Genomic DNA, 23,812 nt, shown 5'->3' with positions numbered 1-23,812 from the left:
CGAGGCTTGGCGTGGTAAAACAAAGCTCTTTTGGTTTCCCGGGACAATATGGCCGCCGTGTGACAAGGGCGAATGATGGTGTAACAAACTAATCCTCCGGGAATTAAAATTTATTTTGAAGCAAATACTTTCTTTTGTTTCAGTAATCCAATATGGCTGCTGGTTACGTGAGTGAAAACGCTCTATACTAATATGACATAGCCCCTAAATGCATGGATGAGTAAATTAATGTCTAAACTGATTAATAAATGAATACGGTTTCCTTCAAACAAATGGCTCCTTTATTTAGCCAAAGTAGTCCAAGGTCAAACATTAAAAATGGAGAAAATTCTCCGGCTAAAAATCTGTGCAGTTTACTGCGCGTTTGCGAGTGAAATAAGACTTGGAAAAACGAGTTAAATAGTTCCAAACCTATGTCAATTTGAAAACAAAACCTTGGATTAAATAGCCACATCTTAAAATGAGGTTATAAACGAGAGTAAAATATCGTTGTTCAAAAGCATCTGTAAGATATCTCCACCAAGTCCGGAGTAGCGGGTTAAAACCGAAAATTCGCTAGACATGCTACTCCACATTCGTATTGAGGTGCAAGAACCTGTCTGAGAAAAAGTTGGAAACGAGATTGTAAACAAAGAATATGATTCCATTTGTGGGAAACGCTCTCAAAAGAGATGGGCCCAAGCCGGTGTATAAACTCCGAATTCCACCTGATCTGTAGCTTCTAACAAAGCAATCTATAGATCCTTTGTATACAAATTTCCCTTCGTTGCCGTCCGCTTGCATTCGCGATTTAACAACGTCCATTGGAAATGTCGCCGTCCATGACAGCATTCCCGCCAGACCGCCCGCAAAAATCGAGGCCAGCGGACCCACGTCGCCACGTGACTTTCTCTGTGCCAATAGATCGAGCAGGATTTCGTAAGAGCCAAAGTAGACTACAAATCCAGGAACATCACGAAGTACAAGGGGAAACATGCCTTGAAAAATGCCTTTGACTCCGGTTGTTTTGTAAATTTTGCGAACGCAGTCTATGCTTCCACGATATTGGGATGCCCTTGTTCGTTTCGCTGTAGAATTAAAGAAACGAGAGGGATTAGCACTTGCATAACGTGTTTTCGTTGATGACCGGCCGCCATATTGGTGGACCACATGGCGTCTTCATACACAACTCTATAAAGTTGCGTGAAACGCACAGACCTAAGAATTAGAGAGGTGGTTAAAAGATCTGTTCCTTACAACATCTCACGTTCTTGGCCTTTTTCACTGAATGATTTCGAATTTGTTTTTTTGTTGCGTGGCAGTAACACTATCTATAGTTTGAGGATACTAGAAGTGAAATGAAAAACAGAGCAGGCTCTGATCTTGGGTGTAACAAGATCATACCGCGCATCTTAATTTCTCCATTCGAGCACAACCACACTTACTTGCGCCTTTGACCACAGTCCCTTGCGTTGCGAAGAAAAATGTGTTCTCCTAATTCACTACTTGTACGAATCACCTCTTTAACCCCCTAAAAATCTGCATAGGCATTGTTTTCGACTTCTCTTGGGACATTTTTATGTCCCATGAGAAATTGCAAACAATGGTTATGCAAAGGTTTTTGGGGGTAACAGAGGTGTATTATGAGATTGTGCGAGTAGTGAATTAGATAGCTTCCTTCGTTCGTTCGCTTCAGGCTCACTCACTGCGGCAGCGGACAAACAATAGTACTTAATTACTTATGGCTCTTTACAACAACATTGTCACTCTATACAACAGTGAATTGCAACCTCTTTCATGTTCTTATTAACACTTTTCATATTATCGTGGACTTCGTAGAGCCCGCACACCAGCGGAACACATTGTCCATTCAAGACCAAGATAAACGACCTACAGTAGCTCGTAGATCGGTGTTACGGGGTTCTTCCCAGGGGCCCGTTCCTCGAAAGTCCCGAAAACTTTTCGGGCTCGAAAAGCCATTTAAGAAACTGCTAACCGCTTATTTTGGAGAGCCGAACTTTTAACATGTTTTCAAGGTAACAAAAAGAAAAATAACACTGAAGTTTGACGAATTAAATCCTCTCCGTTCTTGAGATACAAAGGGTATTGTGACACCCGAAAATGGCCCGTAAAGTTTCGGGACTTTCGAGAAACGGGCCCCAGGACTTTGATTTTTCAGTCTGTTGTCCTTTCGCCCGTCGCCTAGCAACTAGTTTCCGTTTCCCATCCATCCCCACGGGTGTATTAAAGTAAAGCAACCATATTTAACGTCGATAACTCGTAACAGTAATTCAACTGACAAACCTGAGGTCGACGGTGCGCTCATTTTACTCCCCCCTCCCCATCAGTGCTCCGTTTTACGGGTAATTAAAGCTACTTAGCTACACGGAAAGGAAAGAAGTTGAAACAAGGATGCGAGATCCGGGAATCGAACTCACGACCTCTTGCACCAAGGCCGCGCACTAACTGACTGTGCCATCCTTGCTCCTTAAGAGCAATCCTTGCTCCTTAAAATATTACACGTTGCATGGACTACTTAGCATAAATGGAGACCACCAAGTTACATTTTTTGTATTTATGTTAATTAGACCGTCCCACTGCCCTTATTTTGAAACAAATCAAATCGTCGTAGCGAGGCTAGAAAGAGGGTGGTCGATTTGAAAGCCTTTTTCACATTATTAACTTTGATAATGTTAGCCACTCTGGACATGAACTGAACAAAGTTTCATCAACACGATTAGAATTGTGGAGGTTTACCTTCCGTCTGCATCTGCAGTTTAATCTTGACAAGTTCCATGGGACAAACCACCCAGACCTGCGCTACTCCAGCAGCAGTCGCAGCAATAGAGAGGTGAAACAGCGAGGGTTTCTGATCCGGCTTTGTTGATAAAATATTCAACACGTTACCGTACACACCAAATAACATTGCATTTTGTAGCGCCACAGCCGCTAAGGGTGGAGCCATGCCCTTGAACAAACCAAATACCTGGAAACAGAAAATATAAAATGAAGATCTCAACATTTTTTACTCATAAACCTTTGACTGGCAACATTTTCGCCAGACTCAAATCATGGTCCTCCTAACTTTCATTTCAGGCGAGGAGGGGGGGGGGGGGGTCAGGATTTCAGGAATATTACTATTACTTTATTAGTCCACATCGGCGAGAACCCCTGTGCACTGAGCCTCGGAGTTCACAAACAATAGGCTTGAATGTTGCCGTTGCGGAGTTTTCACCAGTGATGGCCCCGCAACAAACTACCCGTTTCAGCCACTCGACGCCGGGTCAGAGTAGCCTCTAGTTGCAGCAATTTGATGCTTGGATGACCATAGTGCAGGCAATTAAACAAAGTCTGTTGTTACCAAAAGTGGAGTGGATGAAGTTTAGCGGATATCCCCTAGAATATACAGAGTTCAAGACGAACTTCAGGGACAACATCGAGAGTCTAGTGTCTGGACTGGGCAAAGAAAGCAATCAGAAGTTGCGTTAACTTACCGGTGGCTCAAAGGTACACAGAAGCATGCAGAACACTCCAGGAGAACTTTGGCCAGCCCCATATATGATTATAGAGACCCATACGGAAAGATTAAAGGAAATTTAAGTGCGGAAAGCAGACGCCCTATCCCTCATGGAACTTGTGGGGGAAGACACCAGGAGGGTCCTAGCAAGTACGGGCCGTAACTACGGAAATCGCTTGCACAATGAAGATGGATTAGTCATGCTGATGAGAAAGTTACCCGATGAAGGTCTGAAGAAAAAGTGGGTACACAGAGCGGGAGATCTTACCGTGCGTGAAGGACGAGCTGAGTATGCGGATTTTGTCGAGTTTCTTCGGAGAGTAGAGGGGCATATCAACTGTGACAACAGGTACGGACAAGAGTGTCAGAAAAAGAGACAGGAGTGAATCTATCAAAGGAAAGCCAGAACGCCAGCCTAGAGTTACGGCGCTTGCCACTACAAGTGATCGGACCCGACAAAGCGCGAACACGTTTCCCAGAGCACCACAGAAGTGCGCCAATTGTTCTGGACTACATGGTGTTGGAGATTCCGGGCCTTCAGAGGCGCCCCGTTGAGTGAACGCCTCAGAAATGTTCGGCAGTGCAAGCTCTGTAGAATGTCTTGACGACGGACATATTGCTAGGCAGTGTAGCCACTATCTGATACGCTCTTCAGGAGAGAACGTTAGAGAGAACTGTCTCTGGGCTAAAAGTCGTGACACACCTGAGAATCGAGTGCCTGGAAGTAAAACGCGACAGCCTGTCACTAATCCTCATACTAATTTCGCATCCACAATGCCGAAGACAGTGAACGTCGTCACTTCCCTGGTTGTTGACGAGTCCAGAACTGTTAAGGCCCAGCGGATCAGTAGCAGTTTGTTCGGTTAGAGAAAGTCGACCGAGAGTGTGCTTCAAAAGTCGTTCCTGTTAAGATAAGCTGTCCAGGAAGCACAAAAGAAATAACCACTTACGATCTCTTGGACGGAGATTCTGATGCTACATTTTGTTTGCAAAGTCTGGTGGAAGATTTAGGCTTGAAAGACATGAAACCCACCAGCTTCACGATGACGACTGCTAACCTTGAAGAGGAAAGATTCGGTCATGAAGTTAGGTTGGACACGAAGGGGATGCAAAGTTTCAGCCCACCAATGTTTTGACTACAGACTGTCTTCCAGTTGCACGAGGGCACGTAGCCACCAACGAAGACTTAAGGAGATGGCTCCACTTTTCTGATGTCAACCTACCGAATACTGGGGACAAGAACGTAACCATGCTGATTGGCGGTGATCGTCCAGACATCATTGATAAGCAGCAGCTAAACAAGAGAGAAGGGAAACACAGTGAACCCATGGCAGTGGACCCTCTATGGCCCCAATTGCAGAACCTGCAGGAGATCGTGTTCCTGTGAACTTTACCCGTACAGATCAAGAAAGATTGAATGCGCAGTTGAAATGCATGTACGACAAAGAGTTCAATGAAGTTTCTGCTGACTTTGAAGAAGGCATATCCTTTGAGGACCGGAAAGCTCCAGAAATGGCGATCCTGGTGAATGGGCACTATCAGCTTAAGTTTCCATTCCGTCAAGAAACACCTGACCTACCAAATAGTCTTCCAACGGCAGAAAGGTGACTAACGTGGCGGAAAGGAAAGATGCAGAGATAACCAATATTCCGCAGCAAGTACACCACTACATAGTCGAGAAGTACTGAGCAGAAGGCGCATTGAGACAGGTGCCCGATGACATCTTGTTAACCTCAAACCGATCACGCTGTGTGGTATCATAGGAAGCCAGAAGAAACGGAAGTAGTGTTTGATTGTGCCTCTCGGAGTGGTGGAATGTCGATCACGCTGTGTGGTATCCTAGGAAGCCAGAAGAAACGGAAGTAGTGTTTGATTGTGCCTCTCGGAGTGGTGGAATGTCGTTAAACCAACAGTTGTTAAGAGGACCAGAACATACCAGTACCCTGATAGGAGTAATCGTCAGATTCAGAGTGGAAAAAATAGTGGTTACCGCAGGTGCGAAGAGAATGGAGCCAAATCATCACCGAGCGCAGCCGAGTACGCCCTTTACAGGAAGATGACTCAGGACAATAAGGAAGATTTCTCGCGAAAAGTAGTTGATGCCGTGTACAAAAGGGCTCGAAATTAACGAGAAAATCCAGTCGCAATTTTGCGTCAAGATACGAAAATTTAGTCCCGATTTTCGCAAACTTTAGTCGCAAAATCGTTGCGCTGCATTGTGTTGTCAGCGGTTTAGTACAACAAAATACGAGCCCGCAATACTTGTGTGCAAAGAAACCGCTGAAAATGGCGAATGAGAAAAAGCACCCCCCCATCCAGGAGGTCGGTAGGGAGAGAATTCGGGAAGAAAAAACCCTACATTAAACATGTTCCCTGATTTGCATTTATTTGTTAGGTAAAATTACATTTTCTATTAATTGCAGCGACTAAAACTTCAGAAGAGACATCCTGTTGCTTTAATTTCACAGATTTCAAAATCTTGATCTTTTTCTTTGGAAAACTGTAGTAAGCAACCTTAAGTGGTATTCCACTTAATAATAATAATAATAATAATAATAATAATAATAATAATAATAATAATAATAATAATAATAATAAATTGAATTGGATAAGATCAAAGAGGATGAAATGAAAAACAAAACAATAAAGGAATATAAGCGAAGGCTTCGACTGATCCTAAAATCAAAACTAAATGGGAAAAACAAAATAACAGCGATAAATACATGGGCAGTGGCGGTATTCAGCTATGGAGCAGTGGAAAGAGAGTGAGTTGAAAAACATGGATAGGAAATCAAGGAAAACAATGACAATGTATGGAGCATTAAAAAGCGCCTTTGTATATTATGTGGAAAAAAATGTGCAAGCATGCAACACTTAGTATGTGGATGTGAGAAATTGGCTCAGAAAGAATATAAGAGACGACACGACAATGTAGCAAAGAAAGTCCATTGGGATTTTTGTAAGAAGAATGGGTTGGAGCACACAGAAAAGTGGTATGAACATGTCCCAGAGGGAGTAGTTGAAAATGAAGAAGTCAAAGTTTTGTGGGATATCAATGTTCAGTGTGACAATGTGATGGAGGCAAGAAGACCAGTCATAATTGTAATTGACAAAAAAGAGCGAAAGGGGATACATCAATCTACTAGGCTCCCTTAAAAAATTAAAACCCTTTGCATATATTAGCATTACAGCCACCAAGGAACCCAATCATTGTGGATGGAAGTTATCAAATTCCTTTTGTAGTAACTTTCCCGGCAATGCTTGTGGTAGACATTACATTACCTTTTCATTCTTGACAATATTCATGAAACAGGAGAATGTACTGGTTGGAGCCTGCTTGCCTGCGACTGAACTCAGCACTTGCAGCCTGACCTGCACAGATTGTAGACAAGAATTAAAGAAATAAAGAGTGTGCTGGCAGAGTTCGTATAAAAATATGAGCAAGATATGTTCTTTTCCTTTCCTTTTTGGAACTAAGCATTACTCATTCCAAATAAAAATCTGTGATCAGGCGTACTTTTTCTTAGACAAGGTGCGAGAAAAGTACGCTTGATCGCAGGTTAATTCCATATGGTATCATGGTAAACTATTACCATGGCAAGAAATTAATATCAAGCAGCATCTTGTAAAAATATGACACTCACAAATTTTCTCAGAGCTCTGTACTCATCCATGGTTGATTGACAAATAATTAATAACCGGCATGTGCATAAGGTACCACACCTACTATTGTAAGTATTTACATTTAGGTAATTCTTTTTCACAAGGTGAGCCAATTTTTCTCAAGGAACATGTGCAATATTGCTGAAACAGAACACAAAATTTCCCTTACTAACATGGCTTGTACATGTATGTACATAATGTTGGTTTAACAATATACTAACTTTTTGCCAATAAAATTAATTTATTATTAGTGAGAATGGCAATAAATGATCATTAAAGCCTCCCAGCCGAAAAGCTGACTTGGCATCCCATCAGAATAGACCCAGTAAATTAATAGTTTTTCTCCCACTAAAACGTGATTAACTTAATTCAGTTGTCAAAAGTAATCAATTAAAAAAAAAAAGAAATTTACAACAGCAGAAGTTAAAAATCAGTTTTTTGAAATGATTTTAAATTATTGACAAATAGATGATTGCAGATGATTAGGAAATGACATCTTTCTATTTACACCCACGATAACTGTGATATTGAAAACCAGGCCAAAAACTTTACTGTGGGCCAATAACACCAGAATCAAAATAATTTTTAGTTTTTACAATTTTCAACCTGTAACATTGTACTAGAACACATAATTCCTCTGAAATCACAATTGTTTGTCTGTTACCTTCACAGTATCCAAGGGCTGAGAAACCACAACTCCTGCACATCCTACAAGGAGGTTACAAATCTCATTCAAAAGGTTTAAAATCTCATTCAGTGGGAATGACTTTTTGACTGTTTTACTTTCTGCAAATTAAGTTTGTTTCATTTCTTTCTGTAGTTTCAGTAATTAGGTATCTCAATACATACTTTAGGCTAGCCATTTAAACGTAAATAACTCTTAGGAAGACCATGTAATACTGACAACAATAATTTATGATTGTGATTGATTGAACAGGTCTTAACCCATTAACTCGTGGTGGCATCCTGGGCCATCTCAAGAATGAATAGGTTAAATGCATTTATTTACTATCGATGGTGGCAACGGTGCGACGTGTCGTTCCAAGGATAATAAGTTAGTTTCTAGGTAACAAATGAAAAAGAAATCGGAGTGATGACCTGCGTACAGTAGGATGCTATAATCATTAAACTACAAGGACTCCTGGCAAGCCAAACAAATTAAATCTGGGTCCTTTAATATACAAATTAGGGTCTGAATCAAGGGGTCAACAAGGTAATTTGATTCAGCATAAATTCAGGTTGTAGGTTCAAATTGCTGCCTGGATCTCAGTTGTTTCTTTGCCCATTGCTGGTACACTGCAACCAACATATCTTAGAAAGCAAACAATAAAAAAAACAAGACAAAAGGGAGAAGTCAGGGTTCTAAATAGAATTTTGAAAAAGCTGTTGCCGTGTTATTTTCAACCATAAGACTGAAGTACAAAGGCTCGGAAACATGACCTTTGAACAGCCATTGCTGTGCTATTTTTGACTGAACTACAAAGCCTTGGAAATACCTTTTCCTTCATTCTGGGGTGATATAATTTTTTTCTCATTTTTTTCCAAACACCTTTTTGTGCATTTTTAAATCTGTTCAGTGGGTCTCAGAATTGAAATCACCACTTTTCAAACCAGAAAACTATAATACAGTAGTTATTAGTGATTACCAACTGGCAATCACAATGCTTTACTTGGAGAAAAAATGAAGGATCCCTGGTTGGTCAGCCTTTCGCTTTGCAGTTTTTGCCGCCATGTTTGGAACCCACCATCTGCGAGTGGCCTGGGCTAGAATCTTTCAAATTTAGTAAGGTGGCTCTGTGAAGCCCTTCAAATACAGTGATTGTTCAGTCATTCTGTGGAGAGGCTATGCAACAAGAAAATTTGCAAAAGCAACTAACATTTAAATACTTTACACATTTAATCACCCCAAAAGTCATTCTTTTATTTGCAACATTGATTAACAAACTGATTTACTGAACGAAGTGCTTTCACAGCTGTAACACTTATTACCAGGTGATCTGGTGACGTAATTCGGAGGACTGGGGAGAACAATTTTAACGCCGTATCCCACAACCGCCCGCGGCCTAATTTTCGAATTCAACTGGCAGAGGCGAGGTTAGATCTTGTCGGGTCTACTTGAATGTTCATTCAGTAACAGGAAAATGTGGTAGACACGTAATGATCTGTTGAATTTTGGTGATGGCAATATTGCAGGGAGTTTGGAAACAACACCTAAAGCCGCGCGCGGTTGTGGGATACGGCGTTAAAACTTTTCTTCACGGTCCTCCAAATTACGTCACCAGATCACCTGGTAGTGACACCTGTGACAGGTGCTACGGGTTACAAGTTCTATTGAGAACCCCATGATCCTCATGCAATGAATAACAAATCAGTCATTCTTGTTTACTGAATGAAATACATTTTTCAGGTGTCTGTATAAAGAAACAAAATGCTTATACTGTCAAAATAAAAACAAGTATCACTTCTCCCTTTCATCTATAACCCACACTTCAAAATTATAGAGCGAGTTTCAATTGAGTGTCGTAAAACCAAAACCAAAGTAATTACTTTGGCCAATCAAAAAGGACTGAGACAATCCGGCAAACCAATCAAAACTCGAAGTAATTACACGTAGCCGACACAAAGCGCGGGAAAATGTGCACGCGTGAGCCACGATTGGTTTTGGTTTCACTTCTGATTGGATGAAAAAATGGCGCGAGAACTTTGAACCAATCACTGAGTGAAGTAATCATAAACCAAAGTAATTATCTAATTACTTTCGACACTCAATTGAAAACCGCTCTATGTACATTTATTTTATTCAACATTAGTCCTTTCACGGGAACACATAAGCCAAAAAAATTAACCATTTCCCAACTGAGTGGCTATCAAAGAGCAAATAAGTGTTAATGACTTATATAATTTAGTTGCCTCAAGATCTAGAGTATGAAGAGATTTGTAAATCCCATTTTCTCCACAAATTTAATGAAGGTAACCTTTTACCTCTTAACTAGCAAAATGAAAAAAATGAAGCTTAATTACCAGCAAACCAGCCAGCTATGAACTCTTGAGCAATTTCCATCCTCTGAGTATACGAACATCATTAGATAAAAATATATCTGATCACCTCTTTTCGTAAAGATTCACTTCAAGGCGCCGGCGGGAGCAGCCAGAATCTTCTGCCATTCCGGCCGGCTAAAAATAAACTTCAAGACAATAGGGAAGCGAATTCCCACATCCACCCTGTGACCGCCTTCCGCGATATCGTTTTATCGTGTCAGCGGTCGCTCACAACGACATGGCTGGACCGATGTCAAGTTCTACAAGCAATGCTTAAATTGAAAAAATTATCTAAGTTTCTAAATCGAGGAAAACTACAGAATGTAGGGCGACTATTTTCTTTATTCCTCGTTCTTCAAAGACAGTCACATGGTTCACATCATCTTCATTCATTAAGTTAAAATGAAGTATAAATATGAACAGTCAGATGGAGTGAGAAGCAAAAAGTGGCAGTATTTACAAAAATTATCCCTGACTCAGGATTACAAACAGAAACAATGTGAAAGTATCGGATTAAATTTTCAAGATCTCTTGAGATGCAAATGTTTACTGTTTTTACCACAAGAAAGACCTTGATTTTCCAGGTAAATGTAAAAAGCGATCAGTGTAAAACGCAGACTGCAGACTGCAGACCGGGGGTAAAATGCAGACTGAGGTTATAATTTAACTGTTGAAAAAGCCCAGACCCATTACAAATGCTAACAGTTAAGCCTAAATATTGTTTTAGCCCTAAGGTTAATATTTCTAAGGGGTTTGGGCTTTTTCAACCGTTACGTTATAACCTCAGTCTGCACTTATGATTTTACCCCCGGTACGCAATCTGCAGTCTGCGTTTTACACTGACCGTGTAAACAGTGTAATACTCATGGTGTTTAGGGAGAAATTAAGGCCTTTATGCAGCGGTAAATAGCGTCCCTTCATTACCGCCACTCGTCCGTGCAGACATTTTCTTGTTTCCGCGCTCAAAACGGAAAATGGATGTGGTAGGAAACCTATCGGAAGGTTGCCACCTTTCTGCTCAAATAAAGCTTGAACTAGAACGAAAAAAATTACCCAAACACGATGAATGTCTAAGATCGGTCATTTACACTTTCAAAATGTCTCACTTTCCTCATCTAATCCCTATATTAACACCCACCCACCCACACACAAAACGGAACAGCCCAGTCTCAGCTATTGCATGCCTGTAGTGAACGAAAGTTGCGTGACACGTGGTAAATATTTCTTCTTTCCCCTCCCTTATCATCCCAAGACAATAGCAACAATGACCGCGAGGAGACTAAGATAAAGTGCAGGAACGCCTTGCAGAAGAAGGACGGTAATCGTTTTCGTGTGGAACACGTTGACGTTTGGTTTTACTATTTTTTCACAAAAGCTCGATGTCTAAGGTAGGTTCCATTTCATGACGTTATATCTCCGCCAAAATTCATCATCTAAGTTTCAAATTTGGGTCTTGATTTTCGTATTGGACATCGAAGTTTTATATCCAACATTGAAGTTTTGAATTTGACGTCCAAGTTCTGAATTTGACATTGAAATGGAAAATTCTGCACTTCACATTCGACGTTCAAGTTTCAAATTCAACTTGGGCAGCACTAGAAGCCGGAATCTGGAAGCCGGAAGCCGGAAACCGGAAACCACTAACCAGAAATATCCACAATTCGCGAGAACCACAACAACTTATCCACTGGATAAATCACTAGTTGTGTTTACCGTCTTTGCTTCCTTTGATTATGTTCTACTTATTACCACAGCCTCCAAAATTTAAATTCTGTTGCGTTTCCATATTAGGAAAAACCTTGTCCGAGCACTTGTCCTATCGAAATTATATTATACACCTTATTCCAAAATGGCCATCATTTTAGTATTCTTCTGTTTGATTGCAAATTAGCCCTTGTTGCCTCGTTCTTAAGCTGAAAATTCAAAAGAATATTTGACCTTGAACGAGGCAACAAGGGTTAATTTTCAAGAGCACAAAAGAATACTAAAATGGTGGCAATTTTGGAATAAGGTGACTATGACATTCCTCATCACTCGTTACCGGAATATTTAACAGCACGTCTTCATAGAGTGCAAATGGCAGCTGCAAGCTTTGTTAATGGTAAATATGCAACAATGCTAATTGATATCCTGAAATTGAATTGGTTACTGGTGACTGAACAACATGAATGGCATATTCTTAAAAGTACACACAAAAGTTTATACAGCTCAGGTTGGCTAAATTATTTAAGACTAGAGACTTACAAAAATAACTGAAACTTATGCTTCAGCAAGGGTATATGTCAGCTTCAAAGATCAGTGATCTCCAATACGTTTCAAGGTGAAGCTGCTAATTTATTAAATAACCTTCCCCTTTCCTTAAGAAACTGCATAGACCCAATTTTATTTTTTAAGGAGACAAAGAAATTGCTACAAGATAAAGCCAGGTTCAGATTATATACTTTTTTTCACTATAATTAATATTAATTATTTAGCATTTTTAACATACCCTTTCCTAAGTTTATTTTAATTTGTAATTAACTTTAGTTAGATATTAACAGATAAAGAGCCATCTTGTGGAAATGCTGTTAATAAAATCATTATTATTATTATTATTATTATTATTAAATAACAGGTTATAAAGGGGCTAATAAATGTCATATTATTTTGGGGTGTTTATGGGAAATCTTTAGGTGATTAATCACCAGTTCAAAACTCGAAAATGGTAATGTGGAATTTCCTTACGATAAAATTATTACATCACACATATATGATGGTTCTGAGCAAATGTGACCTTTATCCAGGCAATTAATGTCATAACGTGAAAAACATTAGGGTAATTCTTTTCAAGGTTACCCAAATGCAATGAATGAATGAATGAATAAAAGTTTATTGAACACTCCCGTGAGGGGCTTTTCGGTGATCAATACATCATGTTAAAAACCTAAGATAAAATAAATTACTATATATATATATAAATGATATATAAAAGAGAGAAAATTAATGATCAGAAATCTAACATCTATTTTAATCTTAATCTAAGTTTATGTTAAACTTTAAAAATGGGTCCCTCGGGGGACATGTGCTTACGGGTAATGAATGTTACACCATTAACATTTGTCTGTGGGATTGTTAACATGTTTTGTAATGGACGTTGATAATGAATGCGTGGAATGCACAAAGAGCATTGCAATTAAGTTTTTCATGTAAACACTGCATGTGGCTACTGTAACAGTTAAAAAAACTGAGTGAATTTCGAAGGAAGAATGGATGCATTTACAGTGAAATAAAGAAAAAAAAAACGAAATAATGAGTGAGAGGTAGTAAGGTGTGCAAAGAGTCATGATGGAATCCGGCAGTTGGTGATCTGTTTGAAAATCAAGGTCAATGCAGTGTTCCTTTCTTGGATTTGTTTTTTATTTTTTCACAAGAAGAGCACTGGTAATTCTCAAGGTTTAATACGTTTGTCAACTGTAGTTGTTTATCAGATGAAGAAATTACAAAATGTTTCAAAAATCGAAAATATCTCCATCTTATGGCTGGAAAATAAATCTGAAAGCTCACTGGAGAGGTCTTAACTGCATTTCCACTCCAAAGGAAGGCGAAAGGTAGTGAGGTAAATGCAAAGAGTCCTGATGGAATCCAGCAGTAGGTGATACTGTTTGAAAATCAAGGTCAACACAGAGGTCCTTTCTTTGGATTTTTTTCACTCAAGAAGAGCACTGGTAGTCCTCAAGGTCAAATAATTCTGTATCACGGGCGATGTACAAAGAGAGCATCAGGTATCTTCATTTGCATGATACCTTTCCTCTCAATTTTTCCGCGAAAATTTTTTGGCTTGGATAAATCACAATATTTTCCCCGGAAAATCATTTAAAGGTAATTTCGTGACCTTTCTGGTGTTAGTTGGTCTTGGTTTTAGTTAGCTACCAAAATTAGATTATCAAATTTTAAATTCAAGTTTTTTTACCATCTCAGCAGAACTTTCAGTCTACAAAGAATTTTCATCTAAAATGAAGTTTACTTCTACCCGTCAGGAATTTACATTTTAAATTTCTGCAAAATTTCGGCATTGATTAAACATCTCGCTCTCGACATGCTGTCTATTGGCACATCGGGATGTCAAAGTATGAAGTTGTTTATAAGACGAAAAATTACCTTGCCTAAAAACCCATTCTACTGTAGTCTTGCTTCAACTAGCTACCAAAATAAGTTTGTTTACGCATCTCGGCAGCTTTTAATAATCATGCCAACCTGAGAAATTTACCTCTGTCTATGAGAAATTTATATTAAAATTTTGCAATTTCAGCAAAACAAAACAAATGGTGAATTGATATATATTATGCACATCGCGTCGGCAATTTTCAGAGAGCAAGTTGCCTTTGATGACAACTGGTGAGATTTCTACAAATGTTTCGAAATTCGAAAAATTAATATCAGACATCTTACTGGAATATCAACTTGAACGCTCATTGGAGAGGTTTTATGGGCATTTTGTCTCCGAAGGCTGTTTTTCCGGCTTTCCCAACAGGTTGCCAATCAAATTATCATTCGGTTGTCGAAATCTTGCCGTAAATTGTCTAAAATTTCTATTTTCATAAGGAAAATTAAGAAAGGAAAAGGCAACAAGTAGGCCGCAAACAGAATAACTGTAAAATGGACATCAATATTGTTAAAATTGAATAAAGACCTCATTAGTTTAGTTATTCATGCACACTTCATGATTTTTACCTAGTTTAAAATCTTTATCTAAAATCCATTTCCATCTTGTCCATTTGTGTCCATTCATGCTTCTCTTTCCTTTTATGTTGTTCAGCAGTTTAAAATGGTTATTGCAATGTTTCAATCTGCTTTTTGGGTGTTTTTGGTGTCATGAAATTACATCATTCTGAAGCCCACGATATGTTCAAACATGGCGGACAAACCCTCTAACCCAAGCCGAACATATCACCAGCTGTCGACCTTGAAGCGCAATATTCATCTGCCTTTCAGCAAAATCTTCAAAACTTGCTTGTTTCCCCAGTCTATTTGATCAATGCTAGTGGGAATGTCTCGAAAGAACTTAACTTTGATAAACAGTGTGGATTTTTCATATTTACTGTTCTTCCTCAGCCTCTAATTGACAGCTTCAGTCGCGCCCTGTCACTTACGCAACACATCCTCTGGGCGCCTTGTTCCTTTAAAAGAAGCATTTTTGTACCAAGGCAGGTGAAAATAGAAGGAAAATGAATTAAACAAGTTTTAAGTTTCCTTCATTGTAATGTGGACTGCCGTAGCTTGATAATGCCGTCACCATACTGAAGTCTTTACATCCAGAATAACAAGGTCAGATCCATTTACAGTTTACATTTCCTCAGAGTTACTGGTAAATGGACTGCCTTAGCTTGAGCTTGAGTGTGGTGATTATATTCAGATCATACAAGAAGTGGGTAAGTTGTTGTATTTCTCACAAATTGTGGATGCTTCTGGTTTCCTGATTCCAGATTCCGGTTTCTGGATTCGGGCTTTTAGTGCTGCCCATTCAACTTTGCAACTTTTGAATTGAACTTCATGCATAAATGATTTGACCTTCAATTTCACATCCTTCAGTTGGTAACGGCAAGCACCAATGTAGTTGACTGTGGGCCCACAAGCCTTGGATATGTAGGAATGGCAGCTGAAATATTGAGAACACTGGTAGAGGTGGTACAGGAGACATTAACAGTACTTTCCCTTTTAACCCTTCGAAATTGATTGAGTAATCCTAAGACTCGATTATGTGGCTTGAACATTAGTGAACATAGATAGTGGACTTCAGGAACTTGACGAAATTGTTTGACTTTCTGAGTCTCCCTCTCCCTTTTCATCTACATGTAGTCACTCAGCTCCTTGGTTATTCTCTGGGAATCAGGCGAACACTTGAGGGGACCACTTACCTTTGCTTATAATATGGAACACGGTTTTTTGCTTATAATACGGAACAGGGTTTTCAAGTTGCCATCATAGCTCAACTCCTTAGAGTATCCACACGTGAGTACCAGTTCAAGGTCAGATCATTCCAGCATAGTTAATTCTTTCTGCTAAAAAGTCAGATCGTTCCACTTAGAAAAATACAAGAAAACACTGTAGTTACTAAAACAAGGAATGGCTTACAATGACCTACAATGATCAGAGCTGGACAGTCTGCGAACCACTAGCAAGCCATGTGAGCTATGCGAATTTCGCATAATTTTTAAATATAAGCACCCATTTCAAATAGCGCTGATAAACAGTTAAGTCTAAGCACCCATTTTAAAACGGTTAGCTTTCAATAACTGTGACTCGCATGTTGACTCTCATGGCTCAGCATGTTGGCTTCACAGCATGACTCGCAACCATGGCTCGCATGAATTGCAGTCGTGGCTCGCATGGCTCACATGACTCGCATTATGGCTTGCTGGCTTGAACATTGTCCTAACTCACAATGATCTATAATGAGCTACAACGACCCACAATGAGAGTTCTACAGTGATGTACAATGACATACAATGAGCTACAATGATCTACTCTTATCCAATGAAAATGTAAAAAAGTTCTTGCTCAATGCATGTTGACAGAACAAGTTCAATCAAATTAGCTCTATCATCGCTGACTGTATTCGAACTTTTCGATATACAAGTACTCTGGCAAAAATCTTTCTTTTTCCTTCAGAAAGGGCACCTCGTTTAAGTGTCTTTCAAGTGTCTTGTTAATGGGATAGTAGTTGTTCTGTTACACACAAAGGAACTTCAAGTTCGCCCTTTGGAGTTTAGTCTGCCCTAAGGAGCAAGGATGGCACAGTCAGCTAGCGTGCGTCCTAGCTGCAAGAGATCCTGAGTTCAATCCCTGGATCTTGCATCCTTTTTTGGACTTATTTCCTTTCTGTGCAGCTGAAGTAACTTTAAATACATGGCAAAACGGAGCACTGATGGAGTTATTGAAATATGGTTACTTTACTTTACTTTAAAACTATTTAAAGATTTGTTATCTGGTTATTTGTTATCTAAGTGGGATGATCTGACTTTTTGTGGAATGAACTCAAGTGACTCTGTAACAATCTGACTTGGAATAATATGACTGGGATACCCATACGCAAGTGAGTTGTAGCCTCCCCCAAAACTCGAATAATTTCGTCAAGTTCCTGAAGTACTCCACTATCTACGTTCACTAATGTTCATTCCACATAATCTAGTCTTCTGACTGCTCGATCAATTTCGAAGGGATAAAAGGGAAAGACTACTGTCTCGTAATGGCTCAGTGTACCACCTCTACCAGTCTTCTCAATATTTCAGCCGCCATTCCTAAATTTCCAAGCCTTGCAGGCCCACATTCAACTACATCAGTGCTTACTGTTATCAAGGATACGAACGTTAAGGCCAAGTCATCCATGCGTGAAGTTCAGTTCAAAAGTTGCAATTTGAATTTGAAACTTGAATGTCAAATGTGAAATGCAGAATTTTCCACTTCAATGTCAAATTCGGAACTTGGATGTCAAATGCAAGACTTTAATGTTGGATGTAAAACGTCAATGTTGAATATGAAAATCAAGACTCAAATTTGAAACTTGGATGTCAAATTCCGATGATGAGAGAGATATAATGCCATACCGTTTTACAGTCATGCTGGAGAGATTCTAAAATACCAGGCCACTATTGTATTCTTGAAGTGGCATCCTTTGAAGAACGAGGCAATTAACAGTAGATGCAATTTAAATGCAAATGAAGTGGACGGGTATTCTAGAATCCAGCTCATATGGATGCTAAAGGGTAACCGCTGAATACCCTGCCACCTTTGTTATTTTCTGCCCTCTTTTTATTGAATTAATCATTAATTCTGTCAATGCCAACACTAGCTCAAGGGTCAAATTCTTGTTTTTCACACCACATCAAACATATCCTCTATCTCATTCCTTTTCAAGGCACTGTTGATTATAGCCTAGGGTACTGAAAGAATAACAGAGAATTGTAGATTTTACACATCCCTAGGGTTTGGTGTCGGACTTGTTCCGATTGGTAAGAAAAAGGTGCATTTTCCTCATCCCTTTCTTAGAAAATGCGAGAAAGCTAAAAAAAAGTCCAGCTGGTGCCTGAGGGCCACTGTTTTGAGGGAACTTATTGTTTGACCCTTTTGTGAATCAATTAAAATTGCAGTAGCCTGGGGAGGGGACTCCCATATAAAAAGGACTTGGGTGCTCGTTGTACCTTTAGGGGTGAAAAAAACGGTTCTGGTACCTCTTAATTAGGGTGTTGAAGCCTCAAAATGTCCGCAGCGGGAGCTTTTAGCTTTTCTTGTCTTTGGTGGAAGGTTGGAAGATTAGTCAGAGTCAGATGTGCATCTTGCTCTTTGTAAAATCCTTGTGAATAGTGAACTGACTGGAAAATGAATAATTATGACTACATTGAGAAATCATATGAAAATCCAATTTTTTAATACTTAATTGTCTTGCAGCCAATACTGTTCTCATATTTCAGAAGTTCTTGCTCATGGAGAGTTAGGACAGGTAATTTAAGTAGGGAATTTAACAGAATCCTAGTTAATTACATTCATTATATGCCTGGGTGAAAATTAATAATAGCGTAGGAGATTGTGGGAAAGGGTAACAAGTAGAAAATAAAATTTATCCGTGCACACACACACTAGGAAATCTTTGACATCATTTTCTCATCGACCCAGCTCTCTCAAGATTTTAATTAAAGCTAGTAAAGGCGAACGATTAAAAGAAATATTCCAGTTAAAATAGACATGCAGGTGTCTTTTTGAAATCAAGGCTTAAAACTCTTAGTGTTTAAGTAACAGTTCTGAAATCCAAAGAAAAACAAAAATATTTTTTTTGGTCACAGGAAAACTTAAAGAAATTTGTTTCATCCTTACCAATTCAATGAAAACTAGAGGTTGTAAAGAGCTAATTTGTCTGGCATCTAAACTGAAAGAGCTTGAAAAGGCTATCCACAGCTGTGAAGTATTAAAAGTTATTGGTTTACCTCTGAGATTATTACCTGCTCAACAGATAAATTTGTGGAAAAATTGCTGGAGGTGGGTATCTTAAAACTATTTGTGATTTTTGACTGGATTTTAGCCCTGTCATTGAAGGAAATTGACTATGAAACACATTCTGTCAACCTGCTGAAGGCTGAAAACCAAGAGGTAATAATTAACAAATATTCTACCAGGGCGTGCTGTATTAATGAATAACCAATAATGCGCCAAGTTGGTTATAATCATTTTATATCCAGCAAGCCCAAGTAGAATAATTGTTTCATTAAAAAAAAACAAAAAAACTCCAGGATCAACAACTCTTCGGATGTTGATTTTATTTCAGTATTGTCAACTAAAGCATAGATTTCTGTCTTGGTCAATTCTGGTCCAAAACTGCTTTTGTCGGACATTTTTTCATGTGTTCAGCTAACTTTATTGCTGACGCGTTCCTTAACTATATTAGGTACAGCAGGGATATGAACTGTGCGCATAAATTTGTATTTTCTAAATAGCTTGGTGTATAATATTGTTATTTGACTGACCCTTATAATTTAGTGTATTTACTATTAGAAGGAAAAAATTAACTTAACCCTTTCACTCTCAAGAGTGCCACTTATAGATTTTACTCTGTCTAACGCCAGACGATTTTATTCGTCAATGGGGAACCCCACGGGGGTGAAAGGGTTAACTAAGATATATTTATGTGGATGGTTTGGTCATTATTTATTAATGCTCATGGGCAGAAAAAACATTTTACTTTTATTCAATAAGTGTACGTGTAGGTGTGTTACGTGTGCTAATGTCATTGCTACGTGACGACCTCGAACAAATCCAGCGCCGTGCAACGAAGATCATGTTACCTTCTCTGTCCTACAATGACAGACTCCTCGGAATTAGGTCTCCCAACCCCTCACGAGAGAAGAGGTGAACTGTGTCACCGGTTTTACAAGTCGGTGGTTCGACAATGTAAGTTTCACGAAGTCCTGCCCTCCCTAGTTGAGCGTCCATATTCCTTAAGAAACCCGAGAACATTTTCTCTTGTCAACTGCCGCACCAAACGATTTCAGGAGAGTTTTATTCCTTATGCAGTGAAATCTTGGGATGCATCCCCTTAGTTTGTGACAACATTAAGTCATAATTAACGAACACAGCACATGATTGTAGATAGATATCTTATTGTATGTAGTTTTTACTCTTTTTAATAATTTTATTGTAAATAATAGTTAAATTAACTTATTGTAAACTTGAGTTTTTCAAATTCAAATTTGTCATCCAATTATATAAATAAACTTTATCTTTTTGTAGAAAATAAAAAATCAAGACTGAATAATATTATCCAGAATGTTGTGAAAAATTGATAACATCCTTTTTAGTTTTTGTTGAGTTGATTTTTTTATTTGTGAAGCTCGAGTACAAAAAGTTGAATCCCATTGGTCAAGTTCCAGCGCTGGTAATTGACGGCCACACCCTGGCAGATTCAGTAAGTTTAGTGATGAGTATGTTCGATAACTGTTATAAATATACTCTGCCTGGTATTGTTGGTGGAGAATTGTAAAGTACTGACTGTCACCCAGAGCTTGCATTTGTCCTGGGCAGGCTGGTGGGGTGGAACTTACTCAAGGCATAGGAAGATCTTATGCACTGTATAGACATCTCAGCAGGGGTGGGGGGATTCTATACGGGCAGGGATACTCAAATTTTATCTTTTGTCAGGGAGGATCATGTTGAAGAGTGCGATCTGAGGATCTAGGGTGGTCATTTCTCAAAGGTTGTGAAACTCCATTTTTGAATCTGCTTATTCAGAAAAAAGGTGGCTTTTTAACCCAATCACTCCTGAACTGTCCTCTTTGGACCAGTAAAATGGTAGATGCACTTAGTAAGAGTAAGGTCTATGAGTTTCACTTTTTTATTAACCCATTGATTCCTGGGAGTGAGACTTCGTCAATTTTACTCTGTCTGAATGTTGAATGTCAGTGGGAGGGGGGAGGGGGGCTTCTTCTTTCTTTTGGAGACTTAACAATCAAAGTAATGGCCATGTTTCACACCTTTATGCCCCAAAACGTGCCACTTGAACTTGTCATTTCCAAGTGACAGAAATTGGGGGCACTCCACTTTAGATCGATGGTTTTGTTTATTCTCTGTATCTTCTTTTTAATTTTGTTTTAATCAGTTGACCATTATGGAATATCTGGATGAAACACGACCTGAGCCACCCTTGTTTCCAAAGAATGATCCATACAAAAAAGCCTTGGTAGGATTTTTTTCATTTGAGCTTTACTGCTTTGCTGGTAGTTAAAGTAATAATAATCAATCTTGCTCTGCGGATTGTTTCGAAATCCTTGATTCCGTCCCTACTAAATTTCAACTTAAAGTCAAGGATGCTATGCATATAAATTTTCTTAAAGATAAAGATAATAGGAGTAATAGTAATAAGGTCACAAAGCTGAGCAGAAGGGCTCTATTACCAATGAGAAGCGCCATAAAACCACAAAGTAATTGCCGTTAGATCCTTGTTCCCAAGGTGTCTGGAAACGAGCTTGATTGCTGTTACTGGTTGCGGTTTAGTTTTCTCGCGCATGATTGGCTTTTTAACTGGAAACTCAATAATATTCCATAAATATTTCTAGTGTTCACGGTTTTTGGATTTTCATAGTAATTAGGGAAACCATAAATGAACTAAAAGCAGTGAGACCAAATCAACTAAAAATTTGCTTAATTCCTGACGAGAGGGAAAAACTGGATTACATGCAGAAAAAACCTCATGGAGGGAGAGGATTTTAGCATTTTGAAATGCTTTGGAGAGTGGTTTTCCGAGAGCTGTAAGTTTTCTTATTGTAAATGATGAAACTTCAGCTTATACTTGGATTTTCATTGGTAAGAGACCCCAGATCTCGGGAATCCCAGAAGCTCGTATTAATTCTACAACTACCAACCCGGCAGTAGTCACTAAAAGATCAGAAGATTGTTTTGCCCTCTAGAACCTTCCATGCCCCCCGAGTTCATCCTCGGAACACTTATGAAACTCGTTGGTTATTTAACAATGGTAGCATGTGCAGTATGCATGTTCATCAAACATTTGTCAAACTTTCATTAATGTTGAAGACCTTTAACTGGACTGTAAGTTATACAATGATGTAACGTGCGAATTATAGTGTGGCTTGTACTGATGTAAGATATCCGAAATGCGACCCCCCCTCCTCACAAACACCCTGCCAGAAAATTAGCCCCTGACTGTTCAACCTGGACTATTCGCTTTAGACGAAGGGATGCCTAAGCCTTTTGAAACCCTTGCCTTAAACAATCACTAAAATGAATGTTTAGACCAAAATACTGTAATCAGTGCTTTGCACCTAATCATATGGGGCGAAAAATCTGGGGCTAATTGTCTGGACGCTATTAAAAAGTGTGTGCAGGGCTTTGAATAGGGTCCGTTGTTAGGATACAGTGTAGAATTTGAAACTTGAATATTGGTGCAAGCATGAGCACAAGGGTATTTTGTGAACAATCCATATTTTCATCATCAATAATCAATGTCAAATTGAATGCATAGTAATTATTTTTCCTTGAAAGTTTCTTAATAAAATAGGAATGGGCCAATAAACAAAAATTTTGCCAAATTTTGCGGAACTTAGAATTTTGTCTCCCCCTCAATGCGCCATTTTGCGTTCTTGGAAGGCATTCCAAATTCTAAAGCAATCCGTGGATGTGGACCGAACATTTGGTTACGGAATTGTTAAAAAGACGGGTCAAAAACGCAGGTGACACTCCACAGGTCAAGGCTAGAAGCCCCTGCTCCACTAATGAACATCTAAGCCAAAAGTGTTCCCCCAAAACCTGAGTCATCATTTTTATAGAGTGATAAGGGCTAGGAGACACTTTTGATGTAATCGTTTATTAGTAGGCTAGTGACCTGTACACTGACCTGTGACCCGTGCCGTGTGTCTTAGACCTTTGAGTTTGCAAACAACAGTTTTAAGAGCACCTGTTCATCTTTTGTGAAAGAAAACGAGATTCATGGATACTCTCTTTAGCAAAGGAAGGGAAATTTGTACTTCGAGGGTCTTGTAATTTGATTCAAATGTTGCCAGCCTTCAGCACTTCTTGTTCGTATTCAAGATTATGGCATCGTATAAGACATTTGCATGATGACACCATTTGACTACAAGTACCAGAATCCTTCAGGTTTCGCTTGTCTCATGTTAATTAGAGCTATTGTTATTTTTACCCCACTGGGAATACAAAATTTAAATATGAAAAGAAAAACAAACTGAATTGTGGTAGTTGTAGTCAAATGACGCCATCGTGAAAATTGCCTATTGTGTCATTAACATCAAGTACCTCGTTTGCAGGTTCGTCAAATTTCTCATTGTATAGCCAGTGGAATACAACCTCTTCAAAATCTTTCTGTCCTACGTTACCTTGGAGATGACAGAAAAGCTGAGTGGGGGCATCACTTTATCAACAAAGGATTTCAAAGTACGTTTCGTTATTGGAAATAGCGGGGGGCATGACTCAGATAGAAGGAAGTTTACGACTGATCTGAGACGGCGTTCGACGAAAATGTTACTTCAAAATGTAACTTTGCATTATTGCGATGTTTCTATCTCGTTCACATCGTAAGCTGATGACGAAGTATCCTGAAAATAAACTGGGTACGACGAG

The 23,812-nt window shown here is 39.0% G+C and overlaps 2 protein-coding genes across 3 annotated transcripts in view; one reads left to right on the top strand and one right to left on the bottom strand.

Moving 5' to 3' along the window:
• Positions 1-258: 258 nt before the first annotated feature.
• Positions 259-10,404, bottom strand: LOC138026149 (mitochondrial basic amino acids transporter-like). 2 transcript variants are annotated; one of them, XM_068873360.1, is made up of 5 exons: positions 10,181-10,404; positions 7,824-7,867; positions 6,779-6,868; positions 2,737-2,965; positions 259-1,067 (listed from the first exon to the last, which is right to left on the bottom strand). In XM_068873360.1, exons 1-5 carry the CDS (start codon positions 10,218-10,220, stop codon positions 565-567), a joined length of 906 nt encoding a protein of 301 aa, XP_068729461.1. In that variant the 5' UTR covers positions 10,221-10,404; the 3' UTR covers positions 259-564. The 2 variants fall into 2 exon arrangements, with proteins under 2 accessions (XP_068729461.1, XP_068729462.1); XM_068873361.1 differs by lacking the exon at positions 7,824-7,867 and having other exon boundaries at positions 10,181-10,320.
• Positions 10,405-11,459: 1,055 nt separating this feature from the next.
• The window catches only part of LOC138026148 (maleylacetoacetate isomerase-like), a 17,132-nt gene continuing 4,779 nt past the window's right edge, over positions 11,460-23,812 (top strand). Inside the window, exons 1-6 of the mRNA XM_068873359.1 lie at positions 11,460-11,586; positions 18,623-18,674; positions 19,251-19,318; positions 20,556-20,630; positions 21,321-21,401; positions 23,500-23,626. Coding sequence (XP_068729460.1) covers positions 11,578-11,586; positions 18,623-18,674; positions 19,251-19,318; positions 20,556-20,630; positions 21,321-21,401; positions 23,500-23,626 — 412 coding nt within the window. The 5' untranslated portion in view covers positions 11,460-11,577. The remainder of the gene's footprint in view (positions 11,587-18,622; positions 18,675-19,250; positions 19,319-20,555; positions 20,631-21,320; positions 21,402-23,499; positions 23,627-23,812) is intronic.

This window comes from Montipora capricornis, chromosome 12 (assembly GCF_036669925.1).
Source record: "Montipora capricornis isolate CH-2021 chromosome 12, ASM3666992v2, whole genome shotgun sequence".
NCBI classification, from domain to species: Eukaryota; Metazoa; Cnidaria; class Anthozoa; order Scleractinia; family Acroporidae; genus Montipora; species Montipora capricornis.
Note: the sequence above shows the minus strand (reverse complement) of the source record. Positions and strands in the feature narration are given on the sequence as shown.

Bases quoted from the DNA above. Each gene is read 5' to 3' on its own strand.
- LOC138026149 (XM_068873360.1), bottom strand. From the start codon at position 10,220: ATGGAAATTGCTCAAGAGTTCATAGCTGGCTGGTTTGCTG. The intron at 7,868-10,180 runs GTAATTAAGCTT...ACCTCCTTGTAG, and splicing joins CATAGCTGGCTGGTTTGCTG to GATGTGCAGGAGTTGTGGTT. The intron at 1,068-2,736 runs GTAAACCTCCAC...TTAATTCTACAG, and splicing joins ACTGCAGATGCAGACGGAAG to CGAAACGAACAAGGGCATCC.